A 23,343-nucleotide genomic window follows, 5' to 3' on the forward strand; every position below is an offset into this window, starting at 1 on the left:
AGCATGCTAACTTCAGTAGAGCTGCCTTCCACCTCTGGAGACCACCCTTAGTGAGTAAAAGAATGAAGTTTGATGCTGAACTCACAAAGTTTTTCCTAGAGAGCAGTTTTGAAGCTCAGAGTGAGCTGCTCCGCTGTTGCCTTCTTGGCTTTGCCTGACTCCACCCAACTCCCCAGCTAATCCAAAAATAGGCAACAAGGTAGGACATGTGGCGCTGGTGTAATAATTGTGTCAAATATATGCTCCTGTTAGCATCGTTAGCACAGCCAGGCGTCCTGCTCGAAGGCTAATAGAAGGCGTCATTCAGAATTGGAGGGCGTGCTAACCCTAGAGCTTCTCTGCTGCTCTCCGCCTACACTGCAGCTAAGCTAGCTGTTAATAATTACCTTTAAACCATAGACTGCTCATTGAACCACACGTTGATTCTACATGTGTTCAATACAGGAGTTGTTTGAGTTTTAATGTAACTGATTTTTAGATAGATAGATACTTTATTTATCCCTTAGGGGAAATTCAGGAACTTTTTTAATTAATAATAGGTGATGAGTAATTGATAACATTTTAAGGAACATGCCTGACACTGTTAGGCAAAGCAGATTTAAAAGTTGGCTGGTGCTATACAGCTAATATTAGTTCAGTAATTTCAAGATGGTTTGCCGTTGGTCAAAAACACACATTCACAAGTCAGAGCTCAAAGTCAAACTCCAGATGAAAGGTAAATTTACTTGGTTCACAAGTTCACTGGTTACACAGATTCCATTTAAATCAACTGATTTTGGACCAAAGTTTTGCTTTTCTAAATGTTAGTGTGACTGAGCTTCACACTCTCACACGCCAAACACAGATTTCTTCACGGCTCTATAACAAGATGAAAATATTTCTTTCCCAGTAAAAGTGTAAAATAAAGAAGGAACATTTTATTTGCACAGAGAGGAAAAGAGGATTTTTAATGATAATAATATTATTTATTATAATAATAATTATTATATTTATTATTATTGTTATAAAAATAATCCTCAGGATTACAATACAGCCTTTGCACCACTCTCTGTTTGGGTCCTAATAATCCCACCCTGGAGACATGGAGGCTTCCTTTATAATAATAACTTCAGTAAAGCATCATAATGAATTTTTCCAGTGCCTTGGAGTCTGAAGTGGTAAACATTGCAATTTTAACACATAATTATTTTCTGTTCTTTCATCCAAAAGAGATAAAAATGTGTTGGAGAAGGACCGGTGGTGGCACAGAGTGATTATCGTTTTGTAAGGGTTTTTTAGATTTAGTTTGACCACGTTAAAAACAAACAAAAAAAACTATAAATGAAATAGTGGGGGTTTAAGTGGTAGATTTGGCAGCAGTGCTGGGAAGGGGGCCAACCTCCCCCGGATGGTTTGAAGAGTCGCTGCTTCTCAGTCGGCCAACGCACTGATTTAGACACACTCCAATCAAAGGTGGTGTTTACTTCAAGTTCATTTACCATCAGAAAGAGAGGAAGAACAATTTATCACTTTGACAAAAAAACTGACAAATAGGATCCATTTTTTTTCCTCGGGAGGCCAAGGACTGTTTTCAGCTTCAGGCAGCAGAGAATTTGCCCTCCAAGAAAAATAGCCTTTTCTGGATCATGTCCAGTCGGCTCACCCCTCGGAAATTGAACCTGCTCTCCAGTGTTAATGCAGCAGGGGGTGTTTGGAGGGGATGTAGCAGAGGGAGGAGAGTTGTTCCACCACCTCAGCTTCAATTAAAGCTCCATGTTTTCTTCTTCTTTGTGTTTTATTTGAAGTGTTGATCCATCAGAAGATATAAAAACCATCTCAGTGTAGTTTTACATCTCCTCTCTCAGGCTTCTCTCTGGAGCTCTAGTAACAACAGGTCGGTGAGCCAATCAGAAGAGAGGAGGCTCTGAGCCTCTCTTCTGATTGGCTGACTGTTTTCTGAGTGATCCAATAAAAATATAGCAGATTTCAGGTAAAAACACTCAGAGAAACCAAATCCTGCAAGGTTTGGATGGTGGGTCCAGGTGGGCGGGGCTTGGTGACTGCTTTGTTGTGACATCACAAAGTTCCAGAAGTCCTGACGGCTGGTTTTAAGGCTCAGTTTCTGAATACAGGCTGTGTGCATTTCTCTGTGGACTGAGGCTTTGATACTTTCACAGTATTAATATAGAAGCTAGAGCTGATCTATAATCACACTACACATGGACACAGACCTTTACACTGGAGGAGCTGCTCTTGCTTTATTCCTGCAATAGTGTGACTTTGATGAATGAACAGAAAAAAAAGGATAGGTGTAAAAAGTAATATCCTAAAGGTTCAGATTCTGGATCACAACGCCCTCTTTGTACCGAGACCTTTACTTCATCACCTCAATTATACTGTATCACCTTCCTCTAATCCGACACTTATTTCTTCCACAGCTCACACAACAAGGCATTTCTCTACTAATGCCTCGACAGTCATCACATTGCAAGGAAGTGCGTGTGTGTGTGTGTGTGTGTGTGTGTGTGTGTGTGTGTGTGTGTGTGTGTGTGTGTGTGTGTGTGTGTGTGTGTGTGTGTGTGTGTGTGTGTGTGTGTGTGTGTGTGTGTGTGTGTGTGTGTGTGTGTGTGTGTGTTCAGCTGGACCCTCTATTTGCCGAGGCCTCTCGCTGAGAAGGTTGAATGGGGCGCCGTTAAATGATGAGGGTGGGAAAAGAGAAAAAAACGTGGTGTATCAGTTGGAGAGCGTCTAAACATGGCAGGACTGTGTGTTTTTTTTTTTTCCTTTTCTTTCTTGTCTGAATTCCAGATCTAAGTGATTGATGTCCCTGTTTCTGTGTTTCTGTTCCTCACCTCACAGCACAGCCGAATCCGCCGAAAATTCACGAAGGATGGTGGGCGTACAAGGAGGTGGTGCAGGGGAGCTTTGTTCCAGGTAAGCCTCGAGACAGTACGCGGCGCTTTGATGCGTGGAAGTTTCCCACAGAAGACTCATTTTGCTGCGTACACTTTAAATACAGTGTGTGCTTGATCCTGGAGACTGAGACGATTTCTTGTTTAAGATAACATCGGGCCACCTTGCCACTGGCGATAGTTTTATTTTCAAATTCAGCCCCAGACCTCTTCGCCCCTTCCCACACAGCCGACACTTTCTCCACTGTTTTGACTGACGGCGGCTCACTGTTCCCTCCACCTTCTCCATCTTGTTGTGTATCTGCATGTCAGGCCAATTACTTTCCCGAGATTGTGTTTTTCTGCTGAGCTGAGGAGCTTTTGATAAAGCTGCAGGTGTGTGTGTGTGTGTGTGTGTGTGTGTGTGTGTATGGAATATCTATCCTTATGAGGACATACAAACACACACCTCTGAGTGAACTGTGAGGAAAATTCACAATAGAGGACATTTTGTGCTCGCTCACTCCTGCAAACATCAAGGCTGACTTCAGTTTAACGTTGAAGGTGAGCGAGGAGATTTCATCTGGTAAAAGAATCAAGTGGCAGAGAGAAGTAAAGGTTAGAGCCGAGTTGTGTGTGTGTGTGTGTGTGTGTGTGTGTGTGTGTGTGTGTTGCTGCTTCTTACTCTTTCTTTTTAGTTTTTTTTATTATTATTATTTCCTTAATTTTACCAGGAAGTGACAAGACAGACCACATTAAACCATTAAATACCACATTTACGACTTAACACCAATTTGAGCTCAATGGCCTCAGAGAGAAAAACAAGTACGTCTCTCATAATTACAATTAAATTATTTTATAATTCTATAATTGTCCATCTAGTTTAGACACAGCTGACAAATATGTGGAGTAAGAAGTAATTTAACTGACTCGACATTATTACGTATGAAACCAATCGGTTCTTGTTTCTATTTCTGCCAGTCAGATCTGTTTATTTATCAATCAAAGATGGTGGATCGTTCCAGATTGTTTCAGCCCACTTTAACCACAGCTTGCATATTCAGTGTGACAGTCCAGCCTAGTATCCCGAGGTATCACGTTCATATTGGACAAATCTGCACATCAGTGTTTATGTTCATTGGCAATGTTCAGTGCAAAGGCAGGAAGTGATGTAACGAAGCAGGAAGTAAGGGAGTGGAGGTTTGCTTATGTTTTCAGCTGTGTTGGGTTTTTTGTTTGTTTGTTTGTTTGTTAAAAGGATTAAACAAAAAAAGTACTGAGGCCATTTGCACCAGTTGTTAGAGGGGTGGGGGCGTGGCCTGTGGGGGTAGTCGACAAATTTTGGTGCAGATCTGGTTAAAGGAGCGGATTTTTCTTTTCGACATTTTTGTCAATAATGTTTGAATCTTGATGTGTAAAATCTGATTTATCTTTGGCGGGATTGTTTGGCCTTGATGCAAGTACGAGCTCTACTGAGAGCCATTCTAGTCACTAACTGAACCCACTGTGTTCTCTTTCTAAACACTCTTGTCTGGTGACGCGGTTCAAACCGGCGGGTAAGTCAAGAAGGGATTCAGCTTGTACAGATAAATCAGCCACTGATGGAAACAGGGAAATCTGCTGCTTCTCAGTTACTTTGACTGGACAACATATATGTAATTGAATTTTCTCATTTATTGTACATGTGAAGTGAAGGCCTTAGCAGAAGGCACTGGACAAATAGACAAACAATGAGGAAGAGGAAGCATGGTGACCCTGCCTCATGTTGAAAATCATATTCCAGAAATGGCCGTAGGGCTGCAGCAACAAGAGCATTAACCCAGAGACCTTTCAATTACAGCAAACACAACTCTCATTTAAGCCTTAATGCCAATTTAAATGATCACCCATTTTCATAATCCTCATGAAGACACTGTAGAACCAGTGTAGCTGGTGTCCATCTTGTATTTCCTTCAGTGGGGGAGACGGGAATGGTTTTAATATTTTGTGTCTCAGCGCCTATAACTCACCAAATATTTGTGATAGAGCTCTCAAACTTTGAGACAAAGTCCCCTTATTTGTCTAAGACAAATAGCAATGTTTCCAACTTCTCCAACTATATTGCAGAATTCAATAAGTGATGTTAAATACAAGGAGTTCCATTGCTTTAACCTGCCCCTGAATCCAGATCACACCACAAATAAGTTTATTGCATGTGTGTAAACGCTTCACCGTCTTCCTGTGAGATCATAAAGAACTCACCACCGACTTTTAAAGCTCTTTAACAATGACTGTGATCCACAATAATGAGCTGTTCCTGATACTTTAAAACTTAAAGATTTAAGTATGTGCCCCCCCCCAGATCTTCTCACCCACTGACTTGGCTGCTGAAGAAGAGTTGTAGGAGAAAGTGTCTTGTCATATGATGTAGCAACCATCCCCACCCCTGTCAGCCATTGTTTACCTAGCTGTAGCAGTGTGGAGGTTTGAAATTAGCATAAATGAAATGTCTCACATTTTACCTAGAACTACGTCCACACTCAAAACGATCTCCGGAGTAACGCACCTGAAAACACACACATACATGACCATTCACGTACACTGGGCATGTGCGAGCCAGTGTCAACAGGAAGCAGATTGTCTCCTCTGTTGTAACTAATGCAGGATTTAACTGAACAACAGCTGCCAGCAAAGACAACAAGGTCAGTAACACTTGTATTTTGTTATTCATGTGGCTTTGACCACTTTTCAAAATAAAACACAACCCCAGGGTTTTCAAACTAAAACAAATCCAGCTGCATTTCCAAAAGTTTCTGTTTTTGATGCTCGAACACATCATAGTCTCTGAGTCGTGTGGACGTTTTAAAACAAAAATGTAGTAGTGTGGACTTAGCTGAAACTAATATAGTTACATCATTCTAACGTGAGCAGTATCACAACTAATCCAAATATAGACTTGGTCCAAAAATTGACTTTATTACCTGTAAATCAGTAAAACCTGCAAACCTCTTCACACAGCTGTGCAATTTCACATGCAAGGTCAGGGAGGGAGTGGTCATGCAGGAAACTGATCACATCACTCTAAGGTCATGCCTTACTGGTGAGAGTGATACTCTGTCTGCGCTACAATAATCCCAGTGTTTGTGGAGCCAGTGTTTTGACATTAGCTTCTGTATTCAATCAGAGCTCTGCAATGTCCGCTGGGTTTTGTGAATCAGGCTTGGTAAAATATTTTCTGACACAAACATTTGAAGTTAATCTTCTAAGTTTGTATTCGGGCGGAGGATTAGAGTTGGCATGTTGTGGTGAAGGCTGTGGTTAGGGATGGGGCTTCAGGGAATAAAAGCACTGATGCAGTGTAGCACAGCGAGGTGGTGTGTTGCTGCGGTTTGTCCACCCTACGTAAAAAAGCATCTGCTTCACAAAGCAAACACTACAGCCTCCCCGGCATGTCCGGGCATACATAAATAAGTGCCTGTTTGTCCTTCCCTCTGGCGCCAAGCGCTCGGCGGTTTGCTGCTCCGTTTATATCTCAGCTATCTGTTCTTGCCGTTCTCCATGGCACACTTGCTTTACTAACCACCGTACAACAGCTGGAGCAGTTAAACACTATCAATGATCCTCCCATGGCCGTGCAGAGAATTCCCAACCCTAGTTACCTTGTTCTGCAGCCGGCAGGATTTCATGGCGCTGGGACATGACAGAGACAGGAAGGATTTTCACTGCAAATGAAGCTCAGTTTAATAACGCACAGAGAAATAATGTTGATGGAACATATTCTCTTATTGGATTTCGTCTGTCTGGACAATGAGAGGTGATTTTAATCCACACGGAGGCCCAAAAGAGTATTACAACATTCGCTCACTTTTAAAGTAACACCTCTCTACTCCCTGGTCATTTCATATGGTGAGATTATTAGTGTAACAGCTCAGGAGACATCTGTACAATCTACAGTTTGAATATTCTGTCATCTGTTAAATGGGAACAAGACTCGTGCGTTTGATTAGCAGCCAAAGTAATATTGTAGAAATTGAAATGGAAATGACACGTCACTCTAATTCTCCTCAGCAGAGGTCGGCTTAGAGCATTTGCACTTAAAGCAAATGTAATCACATTCCCAGGTGTGTGTTACTGCAGCTGACCTCTGGAGTTTTGCTCATCCTTTCTGATCTCTCTCAAGAGCTTTGCTCTTTCTCAGCCGTGTCTTAAAGGTGATGTAAGGGACTTGAAGCAGCGACACGGCGCCCGTACACATTCCAACGCGTACTCTTAGTAGTGGAAATCAAATATCGCAGAGCAAAATTTAACTCTAACAACGGCCTCTCCAGCACTTCAGGAAACTGAGGTCGCTCTGAACGTTGCCACAATACGTCTCTTAAAATGACTGAGAGCTTTTAATATTTGCTTTAGAGACAATTTAATATCAGACGAGGCTTTTGTTACTTCAGCACCACGGACAGCGTCATGGCTTCATCAACACACAGAGGATGCAGTTTTCTTTTGTTATTACAGTTTGTAGATTTTATCTACAAAATAAAGGTCAGGTCACTTTTTGTTTGATGTTCTTCAATCCTCTGTTATACTGAAGTCTTTAGTGAGTGACACATTTACTGAGCTGAGGCTGGTTCTGAATCTGTGCAGCATTTTGGTGAAACCTTTAAAAATCAAAATCAAAACACAAAGGTATGAAAAAACAGAAGTCTTAATGAGCCTCAGAGGGTTAATTATGGATGATTATGCAACATGGTGCTGATTCACTTTTACAGTTAGAGAATCATGGACAGCAAGAAAAGAAAATAATGGAAATGAAAGATAAAACTACTGACATTAGCATGCTAACCAGTTAGCCCTGGACCGTCACGTCTTGTAATACGACTAACCTTTACCTCTTGTAAATGCAACAATGGCTGAAGCAGCAGCACCACCACCAGCAGCACCACCACCAGCAGCAGCAGCAGCAGCAGCAGCACCAGCACCCACTCACAGGAAGAATCCACATTCAGTTGCAGAGAAAAGTTGCATACAGCACTTTTAATGTTCAGTAGTTTCAGTCAGGGATAGAGGGTTTGCAGCTTGTCATCAGTTTCACTCTGTTGTGTCTTTTCTTCTTCTTTTTTTTTTTTTTTTTTACAGTGCAAACACGTCTGACTGAAACGTTTATTCCACTGCTGGTATATTAGTTTGCAAATTTTACTGTAATTAATGGAAGCTCACAGAATATGTGTGATTTATTCAATTTATGCACCCCTTCCTTTGTGTCTGGTGTGTGATTGTATAATTCAGCTGAACTTTAATTAACATAGCAATGCAAATACACAAAGACATTGTGTGGATGTCAAATATATATATATATATATATATATATATATATATATATATATATGTGTGTGTGTATATGTAAAAGTGAAGGCGGCTAATAAGCTGCCACTGTAAAGCTCCAGAGTTATATAACAATGTCACCAGCACTGAAGATCATTATTGTTTTGGAGAACATAATTAGTTTGAATCGTAATGAAAGTACTTCCTTTTATTAATTGGTGCAGGTCAGTCTCTGTTTAAATAAATAAATCATGTGACACTGGCTGTCCACCATCTCTAATTTATTACAGAATAAATACATATCAATGAAATTCAATAAAAACACAAACAAATAAAAAATGAGGTGCATTATTTTTGCTGCATCAGATAAACTTCTTAACTGCAAAGTCCACAAAGAAGTTCATTAAATGTTGGTCAGAATCAGGATTTAGTCTGATCCGTGTATTTATTAAATGGATCGGTATCTGTCCTGGAGATCCAGGATCCATTGATCTGTATCGGCAACATTTTGCAGATGCATCACAACACTGAACTGCTGCCTCTGTGGTTTAATGCTGCATTTAATACCAGAAAATCTATGTTTGATCCAGTGCGATTTCATCGTGACACCGTAAGCGTATCCTAGTTCCTTCCTCTCTCCATCCTCCCCCTCATCATCCTCCACAGTCGTGTCTCCAGCCCTGGGTGGAGGCGAACAGGGAAAAGCCCTACAGCTCCAGACTCTGCAGTGATGCCCCATTACATCACTTTAACTGGTAACTTGCAGCAGGATTATGGCCACACAGAGGAACAAATGTATGACAGACATATATATATATATATATATATAGTATGAATGTATGATCCCATGAGATCCTTTATCTGCCTCCGCTACAACACGAGAGAAGGAAATAGATTTCACTTCAGCTTTTGTCCCCCTGTATGAACAGGGGGAATTATTAGAAGAGATTTAATCTAAATCTGAATGAATGTGGAGTTGAAATGTTTCCAGAAATCTAAATTATTCTCATTATAATAGAAAAACAGCAGCTCCAGTGTTACAGTCACATCCTGACTGCCCCCCGTGTTGTCCACTGCTTTTATTCAATAACATCATATCAACCTGCTCCTGCTTTGTTCCTGCCACAGTGTGACTTTGATATGATTCGATATGGCAGCTTATTTATTCTATTATATTTTCCAATGGTTTTGTTGCAGTGTTCCCTCTTCAAGCTGCCACGTGTGGATTGTTGTCTTTGTAGTTGTGGGCAATATATTTATATGAATGAAATCAAAATTGCACAAAACACATATATAGCAACAGATTGAAACCATTAAATGGAAATGTACAGTATCTCCATGGTAACAAACACCTTGATGAGTGAGGAGAACAACGTGTTTCTCTGTGAATTGAGTGAAGTGACCCTTTAAAAAGTGAAAGAGTTTGGAGCCACTCTGCTGATTTAAATGGGATAAAACCTGTTGAGTGATGTGCTGCGGTGCTCTAGTTAGGATCATTGTTGTGTGTGTGTGTGTGTGTGTGTGTTTTGTGGCTGTTAACAAAGCATGGAGGACAGCTCTTGATCTCGACTGTGCGAGCGTCCTATCTAATCATCAGACCTTATCACGCATCTCTACATCTGATGCGGGGGTTTTTTTTCCGAGGCCCCTCCGCCGCCGTCGGAGCGTTTTGTCACAGCTTCTCATCACCAGAGTTTTAATATAATCCTGTGTTTTCCCCTCCTCACTCTCTTGTTTGATAACCACTCTTGTTCCCAGCAATCAAACAAGCTGCTGCAGTTTTCTAGCAGGCTTGTGAGCTGATTAACTTTTTTTTTTCTCCACATCCCACTGAGACAAGAACCGAGCAATTATAGAATTTTAGCCACTAGTAGCAAAGTCCAAAAAGCAGTGTTGTGAAAAATCCCCTTAAATGTTTTTTTTTTTTGACTGACTACTCCAGCTAAGCCGCTCTCTGAGTCAATGGAGGAGGCTAATTGGCAGGTACTTTGTATATGTCTGGCAGGTAGCGAGCTCTTCTTCAAGTGACAATCGCTGATCGTAAACCAATTAAAAGAGCACAGACACCGCCGGCGGGGGCCCGCGCACGTCAGCGTGTTTATGGGTAGAAAATGGAAATCTAACAGCGCGTTGGCAGCTCGTGGTTGAGTGTACCCGAGCCAGCCCTCTGTGCCGCGGGTGGAAATAAGAGTCTGAAGTGTAGCGGGGGCTGCTGCTGCAGGAGCGTGGGGGGGGGGGTCTGATGAGGGGAAGCCTCTCCGTGGTGGGAGCGGTGCGTTCGCGGTGCAGGGAGATGGCTTCTGACAGCCAACACTGCACACCAGAGGCTGTTTGATGGCTCTCCAGTATCTAACTAAACAGATTCGGCCCCGGTGGAGACAACAGTTGCAGGAGGAAAATCTCCTACCTATCATGGTGAAATATTACCTCCTGCGCTGATATGCTGCTGCACTATTTTTCCACTTGAGCACACGGTGGTACCATCCCGTCCTCCATCCCATCATCCTTCTCCTCGTGGTGTCGTGTCGAAGTTTCCACAAATGGAACAGGAAACACGATGGATCAGTTCAGCTCCTCATGATTTAAAAAATGTGGGAAAAAGAGGAGAATCTTTCAGGATACTGTGGCTCCATCCATCTCTCTCATTTCCTCCAACCACTGCGCTCACACACGTCTACTACGTTTACTTCCTGTTTAAAAGGAACCTGTGGGTCATTATATGTTGTTATTTCAGGCTGTTCGTTCAGCTTGATGAATATTGTTTCAGACCAAACAGTGATCCAGGTGTGTGACTGTCCTGCAGCCTGAACTGTAACAGTCACCATGGGCCCATGAAAGAGCGCAGACGTAAAACATACACAAATTAAAGTCAATTAGAGTAAATATAACGAGTTAACGACCATGAAAGAAAGGCGTTGGGCTTCGTGCTCTGTTAGTGTGTTAACTGTGATGAACAGAAGCTGTCCACATTAGCTCTCTGCATTATACACACTAACTTAACCTGCTCTCATTCATATGAGCAAAGTAACACGTTAACACAATACAAGCTAACGGCAGTCCCCCTGCAGTCGGCCCCGGTTCGAGTCCCGCATCGGACGGCCCTTTACTGCATGTCATTCCCCCTCTCTCTGCCCCCCCATTTCCTGTCTCTCTACTGTGTGCTATCAAATAAAAGCCCAAAAAAATATACTTTAAAAAAAAAAAAAACCAATACGAGCTAACGGCAGCACAAAGCGCCTCCTCCGCTGTGAGCTGAATCAGCTTCACCAACAACATGAGTCACTGCAGTGTCATATATCACACATATGTCCCTATAACAACATGATCTTTCCATATAAGGCACCTATCACGGGATATTTGTAGGGTATAACATGTTGAGAGCTTATCAATATGTTAGAAATATATATTTCATTTATTTATGCAAGTTTATTAAAACAATATGCATATAAAAAATCTATTTATTTGTTTTTGTTTATCTTATTCATTTCTAATTAATTTAAATGTCTCTCCCCGTTCTGGGAAAGTGGTGTGTGTGTGTGTGTGTGTGTGTGTGTGTGTGTGTGATGGAGTTCACATTCAAAAAAGAAAATTTATTTAAAAAACCCTGTGTGATGCTACAGCTCACTGTCAGAGAGGAGTGGAGGAACGCACAAGCTGCTCAGCAGGCCTCCACACACACACACACACACACACACATACACACACACACACACACACACACACACACACACACACACACACACACACAGTGGAAAATAACTCCCAACAATTTGAGCAGAAAGGAGGAAAACATGCCGGGCTGCTGTTAGGGCAGTATTTACATTTCTGGTAACCTTCTGTCAATTTCTAATGTGATATTTGGAAAATCCTACACACACACACACACACACACACACTGTAGCAGTCTGAATGGGATCAACACACACACACACAGGACACAGAAACACACACTTGTGTACACACAGTGACAGCTGTGGGTATTAAGTGGCAGCGTGATGGATGGGGTTCAGACAGGATGGCCCTCATAACCTTCCCTTTATTTACCCTCCACTGACTGACAGACGAGAGGAGACACGAGAGGAGGGAAGGAAACAGATGGAAAGGAGAGGAGGAAAGGAAACGGGTTAAGAGAGGAAAGGAAACATGGAGGAAGGAGAGGGAAGGGAATGAAACAGGTTAAGAGGGGAGAGGAGGAAAGGAAACACAGAAAGAGGAAAGAAAACAGGAGAAGGAAAATAAAAGAGGTGAAGAAGAAAGATGAGGTAAAAAAATAAGGTACAATGAGGAAAGTGAAGAAGGAAAGTGAAGGAGAGAAAAGCAGTAAGGACATAAAGCAGGATGTCAGTGAGAGGCAGAGTCAGACTGAGAGAGGAGGAGAGAGAAGATGAAAGAAAGGAGATGAGAGAACAGGGGAGGCGGGGGGGTGGTGAGGGGGGGGGGGGTGAGGAGAGAAGTCAAGTCCACGTACGACCAAGCGAGGAGATGAAAGCGGAGGCAGCCGAGTGGAGGTTAAGAGAAAGAGAGTGGGGGGGGATAAATAGAGTTGAAGGTTGGACGCAGGGCGGTGGGTTTTCTTAAAGAGTCGCAGGAAGAAATTGAAAAATGAAAAAATAAAAGTCCCAGTCGTCATGGTGACCCCGTGACGACGGGTGGAGACACTCTCCTCACCTGCTTCAAATCCTCCAGCTCCACAGGTCACTGTGAATCTGTGGCCGGCTGTCAATCACAGAGGCGCCGTCCCCCGTCCCCGTCCCCCGCCCCCCGTCCTCCACCCACTTCAGAAAAACTTTCTCTTCGCACTCCCTCGCTCTCTATCACTAATCCAGACGAACCTGTGACACGCCTTCTTGGTCTCTTGCACTTCCTGCTTGTCACAGTACGACGTCGCCTCCGACAGCGCCACATCTCTTCAGTATCATGCAGCTCTGCAGATAAAGGACTCTCAGGACCGCAGTCTGAGGACAACACCTCCAGGACTCTTGTTTGTCATGGTGTCGGATGGGGGGGGGGGACACTTTTATCCTCCGTAGTCGAGGAAACCGAGGTCTTACGGATAATACGGCCCTGAGAGCTCAACGCACCGCAGAGAGAAAAAATCCCAAACAAATTCAGAAAACATCTTCTTCAATTTGTCAACACATGAGCTGCAAACACTCAGAACACCACACAAGTGTTTCCAGGGGACGCACTTGTTGTTCAAGGCTTCATGACTTTTGAAGTTAAAAGCATGAATGAGTTTCACAGGGATGGATTCATTATATCACATCCATGCACATGCGTCCCACTCAGGTCCATCACTGTTTCCTGTTGTTCTGTAGCACTGAAATTTGCAGCATGTTTGTTTATTCGCTTTATTACGATGCCGTGCGTCGAGCCCTCAGGGCCACCGTAGAATGTTGATCTCAAGGAATGATCGAGAACGAGTCAGACCGCGAAGCTCCAGCCGCAGAGTTCCTCCACATACACTCACATAATCCTCTCTCTGTCGTAGTCAACAGTCACGCATGTAGTTTGAGAAGTGGCAGTGATTTGAGGATGGATGGATGGATGGATGGATGGATGGATGAAGGAGGTTCTACTAAAAAGGAATAAAAAACAAGAAGAAATGAAGGTGAACTGGTTCATTTTAACCTTCGTGAAGTGTGAACTTGTGCCTATAAGAATATGAATCCCACGTCTTCAGAAGATTGATGTGGTGTTACTGTACCGCTCTTCTTTTTCTCCTTTCACACCTCTACCTGAGACGTGTGAATGATCTGACATCTGAGGAATTTCCGGCACAATTATCACAGAGGACAAAGAAAAGCAGCGAAGACGAGCCCTTTGAGAAGCTGCACCTGGAGGAATTTTGTGGCATTTTTTTCTCAGAAATTGACAGAAACGATTTAATAATAAATCTGTCACAGATGAATTCTTGATGAATTGATAAAACGCTTCAGATGAAGTCAGTGTAGCATCTCCCGGTCTCCGTTTCTCCACAGGATCCTGACGGCGACTGTGTGATTAAAGTTTTTGTGGTTCTGTTTATGCAGATTGAAGCTGCGGGTTCAGGTTTGTGAAAGATGGTGGTCAAATATGCAGATGTGGCTCCAACACTGATGAATATGTGTACGGGCTGCTTGTTATTCATCGTATCATAAAGTGTTAGCTGTGCCCATTAGCATTTGGCAGGCTAACCGTGTCCGTGTATCCTCTGCGGTGTCGTATCGTAGAGAGGATCCGGCGATGGCACGCTCGCATGTCTTCGCCAAACAGCGTTTCCTTTCATTGATACTGATATTGTGTACTGAGGGGATTACAGATTGTGATAGAAATCAAATAATCTGTGGTCGTCTGGAGTCTGGCGCACGACAAAGACGATTACAGAGGGAAACACATGATTTCATCTGCCCCGCCTCGTCCTGTTTGTTTTAGGTTATGTGCTTCTCCGTCAGCCACTGCGTTGTGTGTTTAGCTTCTCAGAGTGGCATTTAGGAGAATTAGCATACGATGTGTGTGTGTGTGTGTGTGTGTGTGTGTGTGTGTGTGTGTTTGTGTGTGTGTGTGTGTGTGCAGCAGCAGCAGCTGTGTACCTACAGTACAGTAAGTTGCTGATGCTTGTACTCCAGTCTTTCCTTTGATTTACATTGCCTTGGTAAATCGTGTTGTGTTAAACTCCTTACATACGCCCCCAGAGGGAAACAAATGGCGCACAATGCTGGGGACAGATTGCTTTACAGATGCCACAAGGTGCTTTATGATTCATCTCTGCTCCCTCATTTATCAGCTGTTTCTTAATGTGAGGAGAAAATTAAACACGTGTCACGTTTTCAGATTAATATTGTTTTGAGATTTTCCGGCGGTAACCGAACCGGCAGCCACGGGCAGGTGAATAAAACAATCACGGCGGAGTGACTCGGTATTGATAAAACTTCTTCTTGTCTTCGAGGATCTGCAGAGGAATGTCAGCAGAATGCAAAAGCCGAGTATTATATCAAAGGTTTGTGTTGTGGTGCCTGCTGAGCTCGGAGAGATGTAAAGATTAAGATGCTTCCTCGGGCTCTCTGCGTTCTCTGTTTTGCTTATGGAGGCAGAATAGCAGCTTGCATAGTAAGTGTGAGGCGGCTGGCAGAGAGAGAGAGAGAGAGAGAGAGGGTGTCTGAAGACATTATGCAGAGTGCACTGGCAGACATGGATGGCTTCAAATGCAGACAGATCAATGGTGGTCAAACACACAAACTAACTGGTGTAGCTGTCGACTGTCTCAGGGAGCAGAGAAGAAGAAGAGTGGGCTGAAGTCGCTGTGAACCAAACTTTTATTTTGGGATTTGACTTTAAAAAAAGAAGTCTGGACATGTGCTTTAAAAGTAGATCAAATTTGGCAATGATCTTAACTCAAAGTGCTCTTACTTGCTTTTTCTGGGGCTTTCAATTATATCTCAAACTCTTCATCAGTGAGTGGAAGTAGCTCCTTCATCAACACGTAACAGGAGTATTGATATTTTCCCTGTCAGTACGGTGACCACAGACAGTAAACGCAGTAAATAAAGACGGACGCAGCGTCTTTGACGTCACCCACAGGTTTCTGAAGCTCAGAGTGAGCTGCTCCACCGACGCCATCTTGGCAGTGTCTGACTCCGCCCCCTAACCTGTAGTGTTCTGGTGTTTAACCTTTGTTGAAATGCGGAGGAAAAGTTTTTGCAGACGTCATTTTAACAGCATTTCATTGACAATATTTCCATGTGTAGTCGCTGTAGGTCACGGGCCAAAACTGGCCCAGAAGAAATAATATCTGACCCACCTGATATTTTTGATAATCTGAATTTTTTAATTTTTTTTTATTTTAATCTTCTAGTATTGGACTGAGAGTCCCACATTTACCTGGAGAATCTACCCTCACCTGAAGATGCTCACTCTGACATAGTTACTGAAGTCAGGATCGAATGTGGTCGTTGTGTGATGAGCGCACATGCATCCCTTGTTTGTGGTCATTTGAATCCTGAGCAGGAAAGGCGGTCACTGGATGTTTGTGACCACTGCATGTCCTGAAGTCTTTTCACCTGCAACGTCTCTAAATCATAAAGAGCCTTTCTGCTGCTGAAGGTCTGTTAGCGCAGCAGGGGTGACCTGAACATCTGGACTAGTGGGAGTTTTGTGCTGACACCCCCTGCTGTTTGATGTGACCTACTTCAGTCATCAAATCATCACACCTCCACTTTTCTTGCCCTGCTAACTTCAGGTTGGTGTTTTCCACCTTCAGTATCCGGAGCAGGTTGTTGACATCACGCACGAGTCGGCGTCATAAAAGAAGTAAAACTGAATTATCAGATTTTAAAACATCCCTGTGTGACGAACTCGAGGCCCATTTTCTATACAAATCTGCTTTTGAAAACCTTCATAATCCCGCAAACCCTCATTCTAACACTTCATTTAACTGCGCTAACAACCAAATAAACGAGCTCTTCACCCACATTCAGAGGCACAATTTTCTCACTTTTGGGTCCCGTTTTCTCCTCATCTCCTCCTCATGCGTTGCCCTATGCCTGACATTGAGGAGGAGATACCCCCGTGTAAATACATGAGCCCGCTGAGGGTGTGTGCCAGGGATGGAGTCTCCATTAAGTTGGGTAATACAGCGCGACGCTGTTTAAACAAAGCTCCTCAGCGGGACTCTGATGCAGTTCAACCCCAGTGCCGATAGGATTCCTCACTGGACCGGGCTTTAATGAGGAAGGAGTGCCTCCGAGGTGGGTGACCCCCCGCTGATAACCAAATCTGCTCCGCGGATCTGAGCAAGGACACAAAGATGAATTAGCAACGTGGAATTCGCAGCGGGGGCTGAGTGAAATAGGCAGATAATGACATAACTATTCATTTGCCCTCATCTCTGGCTTTCCTTTCATCACTCGAGCCCAGAAGTGATTTTTTTTTTTTTAATGTTTTACCATACGTGGAATGACATTGTGTTCAATCTCCCGGGGATTGCAGTAAAATGGTGATGAAAGAGAGGTGTAAAGTGTGTGTCAGAGCGAGCGAGGAAGGATGAGGTGTGTACACTCCCGTCTAGATGCAGTGTGAAAGCCTTTTACTCAACCTGCACTTTGGAGTAACCTCTTCCCCACTCCGTCTGATTGAGAAATTACATCACTGGCACGAGGCACTCGACGCCAAAATCAAATCAACCAAAGAAATCATTTTCAATTTAGATACATTTACTGGGACTCATCCACCGTCTTTAATCCACCAAATCGCTCCTTGCTAATGAATATTTCATTATGTTGATGCCAGTGTTTTCTCTCAAAGATCATTAAAAAAAAAGCAGAACCGCTGTGATCTGCCACCTAAACCTTGACTCACCAGTTGTGTAAAGTAACTCATTTATAGGATGTTGACTTGAACAGAATTAATGGTGCTGCTCATGCATGGCAAGACAGATTACTCCTCTTAGCTCCACTGCAGCCTTCACTGCAAAGTTTTCACACCATCTTTCATGCACTTTTCCTCGCTATAAACTTCTAAACTCAGCGAGCTGCCTGCATAGCAATGAGCGTGTGAATCAATGGCGATGTGAGGCAGCTGAGATTATGACATTATATACAAGCGAGCAATTGTGCCAGTCCAAGTCAATCAATCACGGAGCGGCGTCCGAAGGAAATGACTCAATTACTGCGGCTGTCAGACTCGGCGTGGTCGGACAGAAAAACCAGCCGCTCTTTTAAAAGCTGTGATTGGTGGATTGAATTATAAAAGCTTGTAATCAGACTGTAGCTTTGATTTTTCAACCTTTAAAAGTAAAGTAAGGAATAATGAGATGAAATTATCTGGCACAAAGAAACTACTCGAGGCAGACCTGCATGTTTTCCCCCTGCGCCTGCAGGGTCCTGCCACAGTTCAAAGACGTGCAGGTTAATTGGCAACTCTTAATTGCACTTGGGCCACATGCTTGTTCTCTTCTGGCCCAGTATCAACCCGGTTCCACGGCCCGAATCTGGCCCATATACGGCATGATTGTGAGATGCCACCTCCACGTCTGCACACGCAGAAAATGTTCCAGCTGTCAGTAATAAACAGTCTGTACAAGTATGTGGGCCGGACTCGGGCCGAGCACCCGGGCACGAGTTTGGGCCTGGGGTTCAGGCAGTTCAACATCAGGGTAGTTCACACAAATTACTACAAACAAAGAAAAACTGCCTCGGTGCTTGAACACATTACGCTCCACTACTTCTTACTGTGCACAGTCACGTCCTGCAGCTGTGGGCTCCAGTGTTTGTCCTCTTTCACATGAATTCAGATGCCAACCAGTAACAAAGTCGGTTGCTATCTCGTTGCCATTGTAACGGTCACGTCTGCAGAGGACAGACTTCACTCTGTCTGAGCCCTCAGTTTGTGTTTGTTGATGATGCGTTATCTCTACTCACTAAAGGAACACACAGAAACACTGTCTCCCAGAAATTATTTTCCTCTGTAACAGCGGTCCTAATCTCCGGCTGGATTATTATGTTCAGAGGCGACATGTTGTGAATTTATTAAGCACAGCATTTATTATGGCAGTGGAGCAGGAGGGGGCGGCTCTCACCCACACTCTGCAAAGATGGTGGTTTATGTTAAATACCCCAAGTCCCTTTGAACCTGTTCTGTATTAAACCAGACCAGGATCCTGAACCTGATCCTGATCCTGTCCTGAACCTGATCCTGATCCTGAGCATGAACCTGATCCTGATGCTGATCCTGATGCTGATCCTGAACCTGATCCTGAGCATGAACCTGAGCAATAACCTGATGCTGATGCTGATGCTGATCATGAACCTGATCCTGAACCTGATCCTGATCCTGAGCATGAACCTGAGCATGAACCTGCTCCTGATGCTGCTGCTGATCCTGATCCTGATCCTGAACCTGATCCTGATCCTGATCCTGAGCATGAACCTGAACCTGATCCTGATCCTGATCCTAGACCTGTTCCTGATCCTGAGCATGAACCTGATCCTGAGCATGAACCTGATCCTGATTCTGATCCTGAACCTGATGCTGCTGCTGATCCTGAACCTGATCCTGATCCTGATCCTGAACCTGATCCTAGACCTGATCCTGATCCTGAACCTGATCCTGATCCTGAACCTGATGCTGCTGCTGATCCTGAACCTGATCCTGATCCTGAACCTGATCCTGTTGTTTTCTTCAACCCTCAGATGCGACCCACAGGAGTGTCTCCTGAAACTGACACTTTTCCCTTTGCTCATGTCATAATAACTACGACCACTAGATGTCGCCTAGCAACAAAACCTTACTATGATGTCATAACAAGCTGCTGACAGACGACCTGTGGGCTCGGTCTTTACAGGAGGACCTGTCCTCAGAGCACTCTGGCTTTTACACATGCAGCTGAGGTCAACAGACCCATAGGTGTGAATGGTTGTTTGTCTCTATGTGTCAGCCCTGTGATTTAATGGTACAAGCAGCGTGTGTGTGTGTGTGTGTGTGTGTGTGTGTGTGTGTGTGTGTGTGTGTGTGTGTGTGTGTGTGTGTGTGTGTGTGTGTGTGTGTGTGTGTGTGTGTGTGTACACCTGTTGCAGCATGCAGACCAGACAGATGAAGTGTTCACTGGGGGTGGAGTGCAGGAGGCAGCGTGGATATTGTTTCTATAATCTTTAAATAAATGTGATTCTTCATCGCCGTGAGCGCCACAAACAAAACTCCATTCACTTCCTGTGAAGTGAGGAAGAGGAAGAGGCCGATCTCTCAGAACCTGGACGAAGGACACCGAAACTGATGTCATGAGCAAATCAGCAGCTCACGGTGTCTGAGTGAATGTTTGTGGCCATGACACAGACTGTCTGCGATCTTTAAACTAATTTTAGCTGCAAACATCGTCCTGACGACACGTCCCCTGTTGTTCTCTCTGTTCCCATGTTTTTCATCATTTCACACAAGTGACAATCTCATAAATCAAAGTGGAATCAGGCTTATTTTGGTTTTTACAACAATCTAATTTCCAGTTTTAGATTTAATTTAAAATGACATTTGATGCAGTGAAGCTTTTGATTTTTTTTTACCGTGAAATTGGAGACTGTTTCCTTTAAATGCAGCAGTTGAAATAGATTCCTGCGGGCTCCATATTTGTATCAGCCGTCACATTATTCCATTCTGCAGCTCGGAGCCCACCTACTGCCCCCGGGATATGCAGACAGATGACTTCTCATCGCTTTAACCGTTTCACGCGGCCTTCAGCAGGAGGCCGCGGGGCGCCGCCGCTCGGCTAAAGGTTAACCCGGGTAATATCACTTTCATTATCACCCTCGCTTCATTTGACTTCATCCATTTTCCCCTCTGAGTGTTAAGGGGCTGCGTGTCGGCCTGTCAGACCAACAGACCTGGGGAGGAATTTACGCTGCGGTCAGCCTGATGTAAATTCAGCTGGCGTTTTTATGAGCTGTGGAGAGGCTGCGCTGAGCCGCCCTGCTGCAGGGGGAGCAGACAAATGGATAGAGCTGAACAGCATCTGCAAACAAATCACAGCCAGGGAGGGCCCGCTGTGATTTGTTTGTGTATGTATGAGTGTGTGTGTGTGTGTTTGTGTGTGTGTGTGTGTGTGGTGGCGCTGCAGAAGGATTGATGAATATGTCACTCATTAGGACTAAAGCAGATTGAGAGGAGAGAGCTCACGGTCACTGTCGTTCTCCCTCCTGCCCCTCGCAGCAGAGCCGGTCTGGATTGACTGACTCCTCTGACGTCTCCACATCATCTGTAGATCAATACGTCTGACGCAGGTCAAACAGGATCAACAGCAGCGTATAGTGAAACATATGGAGCTGTCGTGATTCCTACATGATCCATTGAAAATTTGTAAAAAATAAAATAATGATAATACATCAATATAATACAATAATAATAATTTACAATGATGTCCAGTGGATAAAAATACCAGTTGAAAAGAACATTAAAACAAATACAAATGAGAAGAAATGAAAAGGTCAAAGATTAAGAATCTAAAACGACCAAGAGAAACAGACAGATTCTCTTTTATCTGCTTTATAGTGAAGTCCAGGTGGATGATGCAAATCCTTGTGTAGTAATGAACCTTATTATAAATAATAATGATGATGATGATGATGCTATCAGTCGAATTCATCAGCAGCTTTGTATATCGTGTGTTTTGTCTCAAACAGAAGAGCAGGGAGGTGGAGAGAGAGTACGGCCACACCGAGGGAAAAATACTGAGATAAAATCTCAATCTTTCAAGAAACAAAGTCACAATATTACAAGAATAAAGTGGTAATTTTAGTTTCCTTGTTGTTTTAGAGGGAAATATCAGAAGCTTTAAAATGAGGAACGTGGAGCATCCTGTTACGTTCAACTTTAAGTCTCACAAATAAGGAGAAATCTCACATTTGTAATTCTGGTAATATTATTAATTTATTCTGGTAATATTATAATTTCATTCTCAAAATGAAGAATTCAGAAACTGAGCCTTGAAACCAGTTGGCAGGTCAGCTGCTGCTTCTCTCCCCTCCATTTAAACAGATCCATGAAGCACGACGCACCAAAGCAAGACACCCCCCCGACACCGCCCCCCCCCCCGGCCACGCCCTCTTCACCCCCCCCCGTGTCCTCCAGCCGGAGGTGCTGGAGCATCAAGACCAGAAAGAACCACAAACCCTCTAAGAAATGGTGTTTCATTTATACATATTTACAGGTGCATTACCTGTGTTTATGTCACATGAAGAAATGCAGCTGCAGCAGTTTGGCTCCGCCGGACCCCGTCTATGTTTCAGCTCCTCAATCCTTTCAAACCTGCTTTTCACGTCTCCGTCCTGATGCTCGTCTCTGTTGGGAAATGATGCAAGTGAGTCTGAAAGAGTGATGAGGGCGAACGAGGAGGAGATGAAAGAGTTGGCAGAAAGAAACGAGCAGTATTTCTCTCTCTAACAGTCCTGCCGTCAGTCGACCTCATTAGTTGTGTTTTTCACATTGTAATGAAAGTTTGAAAGTTTATCATCTCTAGGCAGCTTCTGTTTCCTTGAACAAAATCGAATTCTATTTGCTTAAGCAACGACTCATTATTCATTTCTGTTATGGCACAAATTATCGCATTTAAACAACTTCCCTTTCTCTGAATTCACTGAGTCGTCACACAGTTCATGATGTCAGCAGCAGCGGCCGCATTAAAGAAAAGCAGAAGCTCTTTCCTGTTAGTACACCAAGCATTAAAAGATTAAGTGTGCAGTGTATTAAAGAAGATGTGAGTGTAGTTCATCATATCCTGTCATAAATACATATGATTCCCATAATCTCCTTTAGTGCGACTATTTACCAACATCTGTCGGCTGATGAGTCACCCCTGTCTATTCAGGCCTTGATGCGATCAGCACAAGTTGCTGTTGGCAGACGCTTTTAAAGCGTCGACATCTCATTGATCTGCTCTTTGCGTCTTCCCGGGGAAAACACACACACAATACGTCCGTTCATGCTCATCGCTGCAAAAACGGTGTCGTTAAATCAGCGCTGCAGGCTTGAATAGATCATCTGGTCCGTGCGCGTCCGCGCTGTTCCACCTCTGTATGAGTGTGTGCGAGCTGTGATGGATGCGTCAGCCCCCCCCCCCCCCCCGTGTACGCCCGCGCTGTTTCACATGTGAGAGAGGGTCTCTGATGAAAACATATGGCAGAGGAGAGCAAACAGGAAGTGATTCTGTAGGCCACTTCACATCCTCCTGTGTACAGGGTAGGGGGGGGGGGGGGGGGGGGTAGGTAATCCTAGTCCTAGACCGTGACTGACAGGGACACAGAGACTGACAGGGACGGTTAAACCTTCATGGATATTCTGACGGTGCACTGATGAGGACGGCCCACGGGGATTTGTCCCGGTGTGCCCGACTCTAGCTCCCTAATATTAGCTCCTGCGCTGCTTCTTCCCACAATGCTTTGCTTGCATAGATTCATTGTGCCGTTGTTTGTCTTCGATTCCCGTCGTGGACACGCTCATCTTTTGTGGTTGATTTAGTTCCGACATGTCTCAGACTTGTTTGTCCTTCTGCCTCTGTGTCTTTTATCAGCTACGACCAGCTGATGGTGCAAATCACTCACTCGGTCCCAAATATGTCAAAATGTGGCGTTTTTCCTTTTAAATTTCCAGAGACTCTGTGAACTCAGCATCACTGGGTTTATTTTTGTAAAGAATAACAGAGATGAAGGACTCC

General features: G+C 43.9%; 1 protein-coding gene across 1 annotated transcript in view; it reads left to right on the forward strand.

Moving 5' to 3' along the window:
• Positions 1–23,343, forward strand: part of ca10a (carbonic anhydrase Xa) — a 206,865-nt gene that overhangs the window by 25,462 nt on the left and 158,060 nt on the right. Inside the window, exon 2 of the mRNA XM_056366372.1 lies at positions 2,839–2,913. Within this exon, the coding sequence (XP_056222347.1) occupies positions 2,839–2,913 (75 nt within the window). The remainder of the gene's footprint in view (positions 1–2,838; positions 2,914–23,343) is intronic.

Source organism: Seriola aureovittata, chromosome 21 (assembly GCF_021018895.1).
Source record: "Seriola aureovittata isolate HTS-2021-v1 ecotype China chromosome 21, ASM2101889v1, whole genome shotgun sequence".
Classification (NCBI taxonomy): Eukaryota; Metazoa; Chordata; class Actinopteri; order Carangiformes; family Carangidae; genus Seriola; species Seriola aureovittata.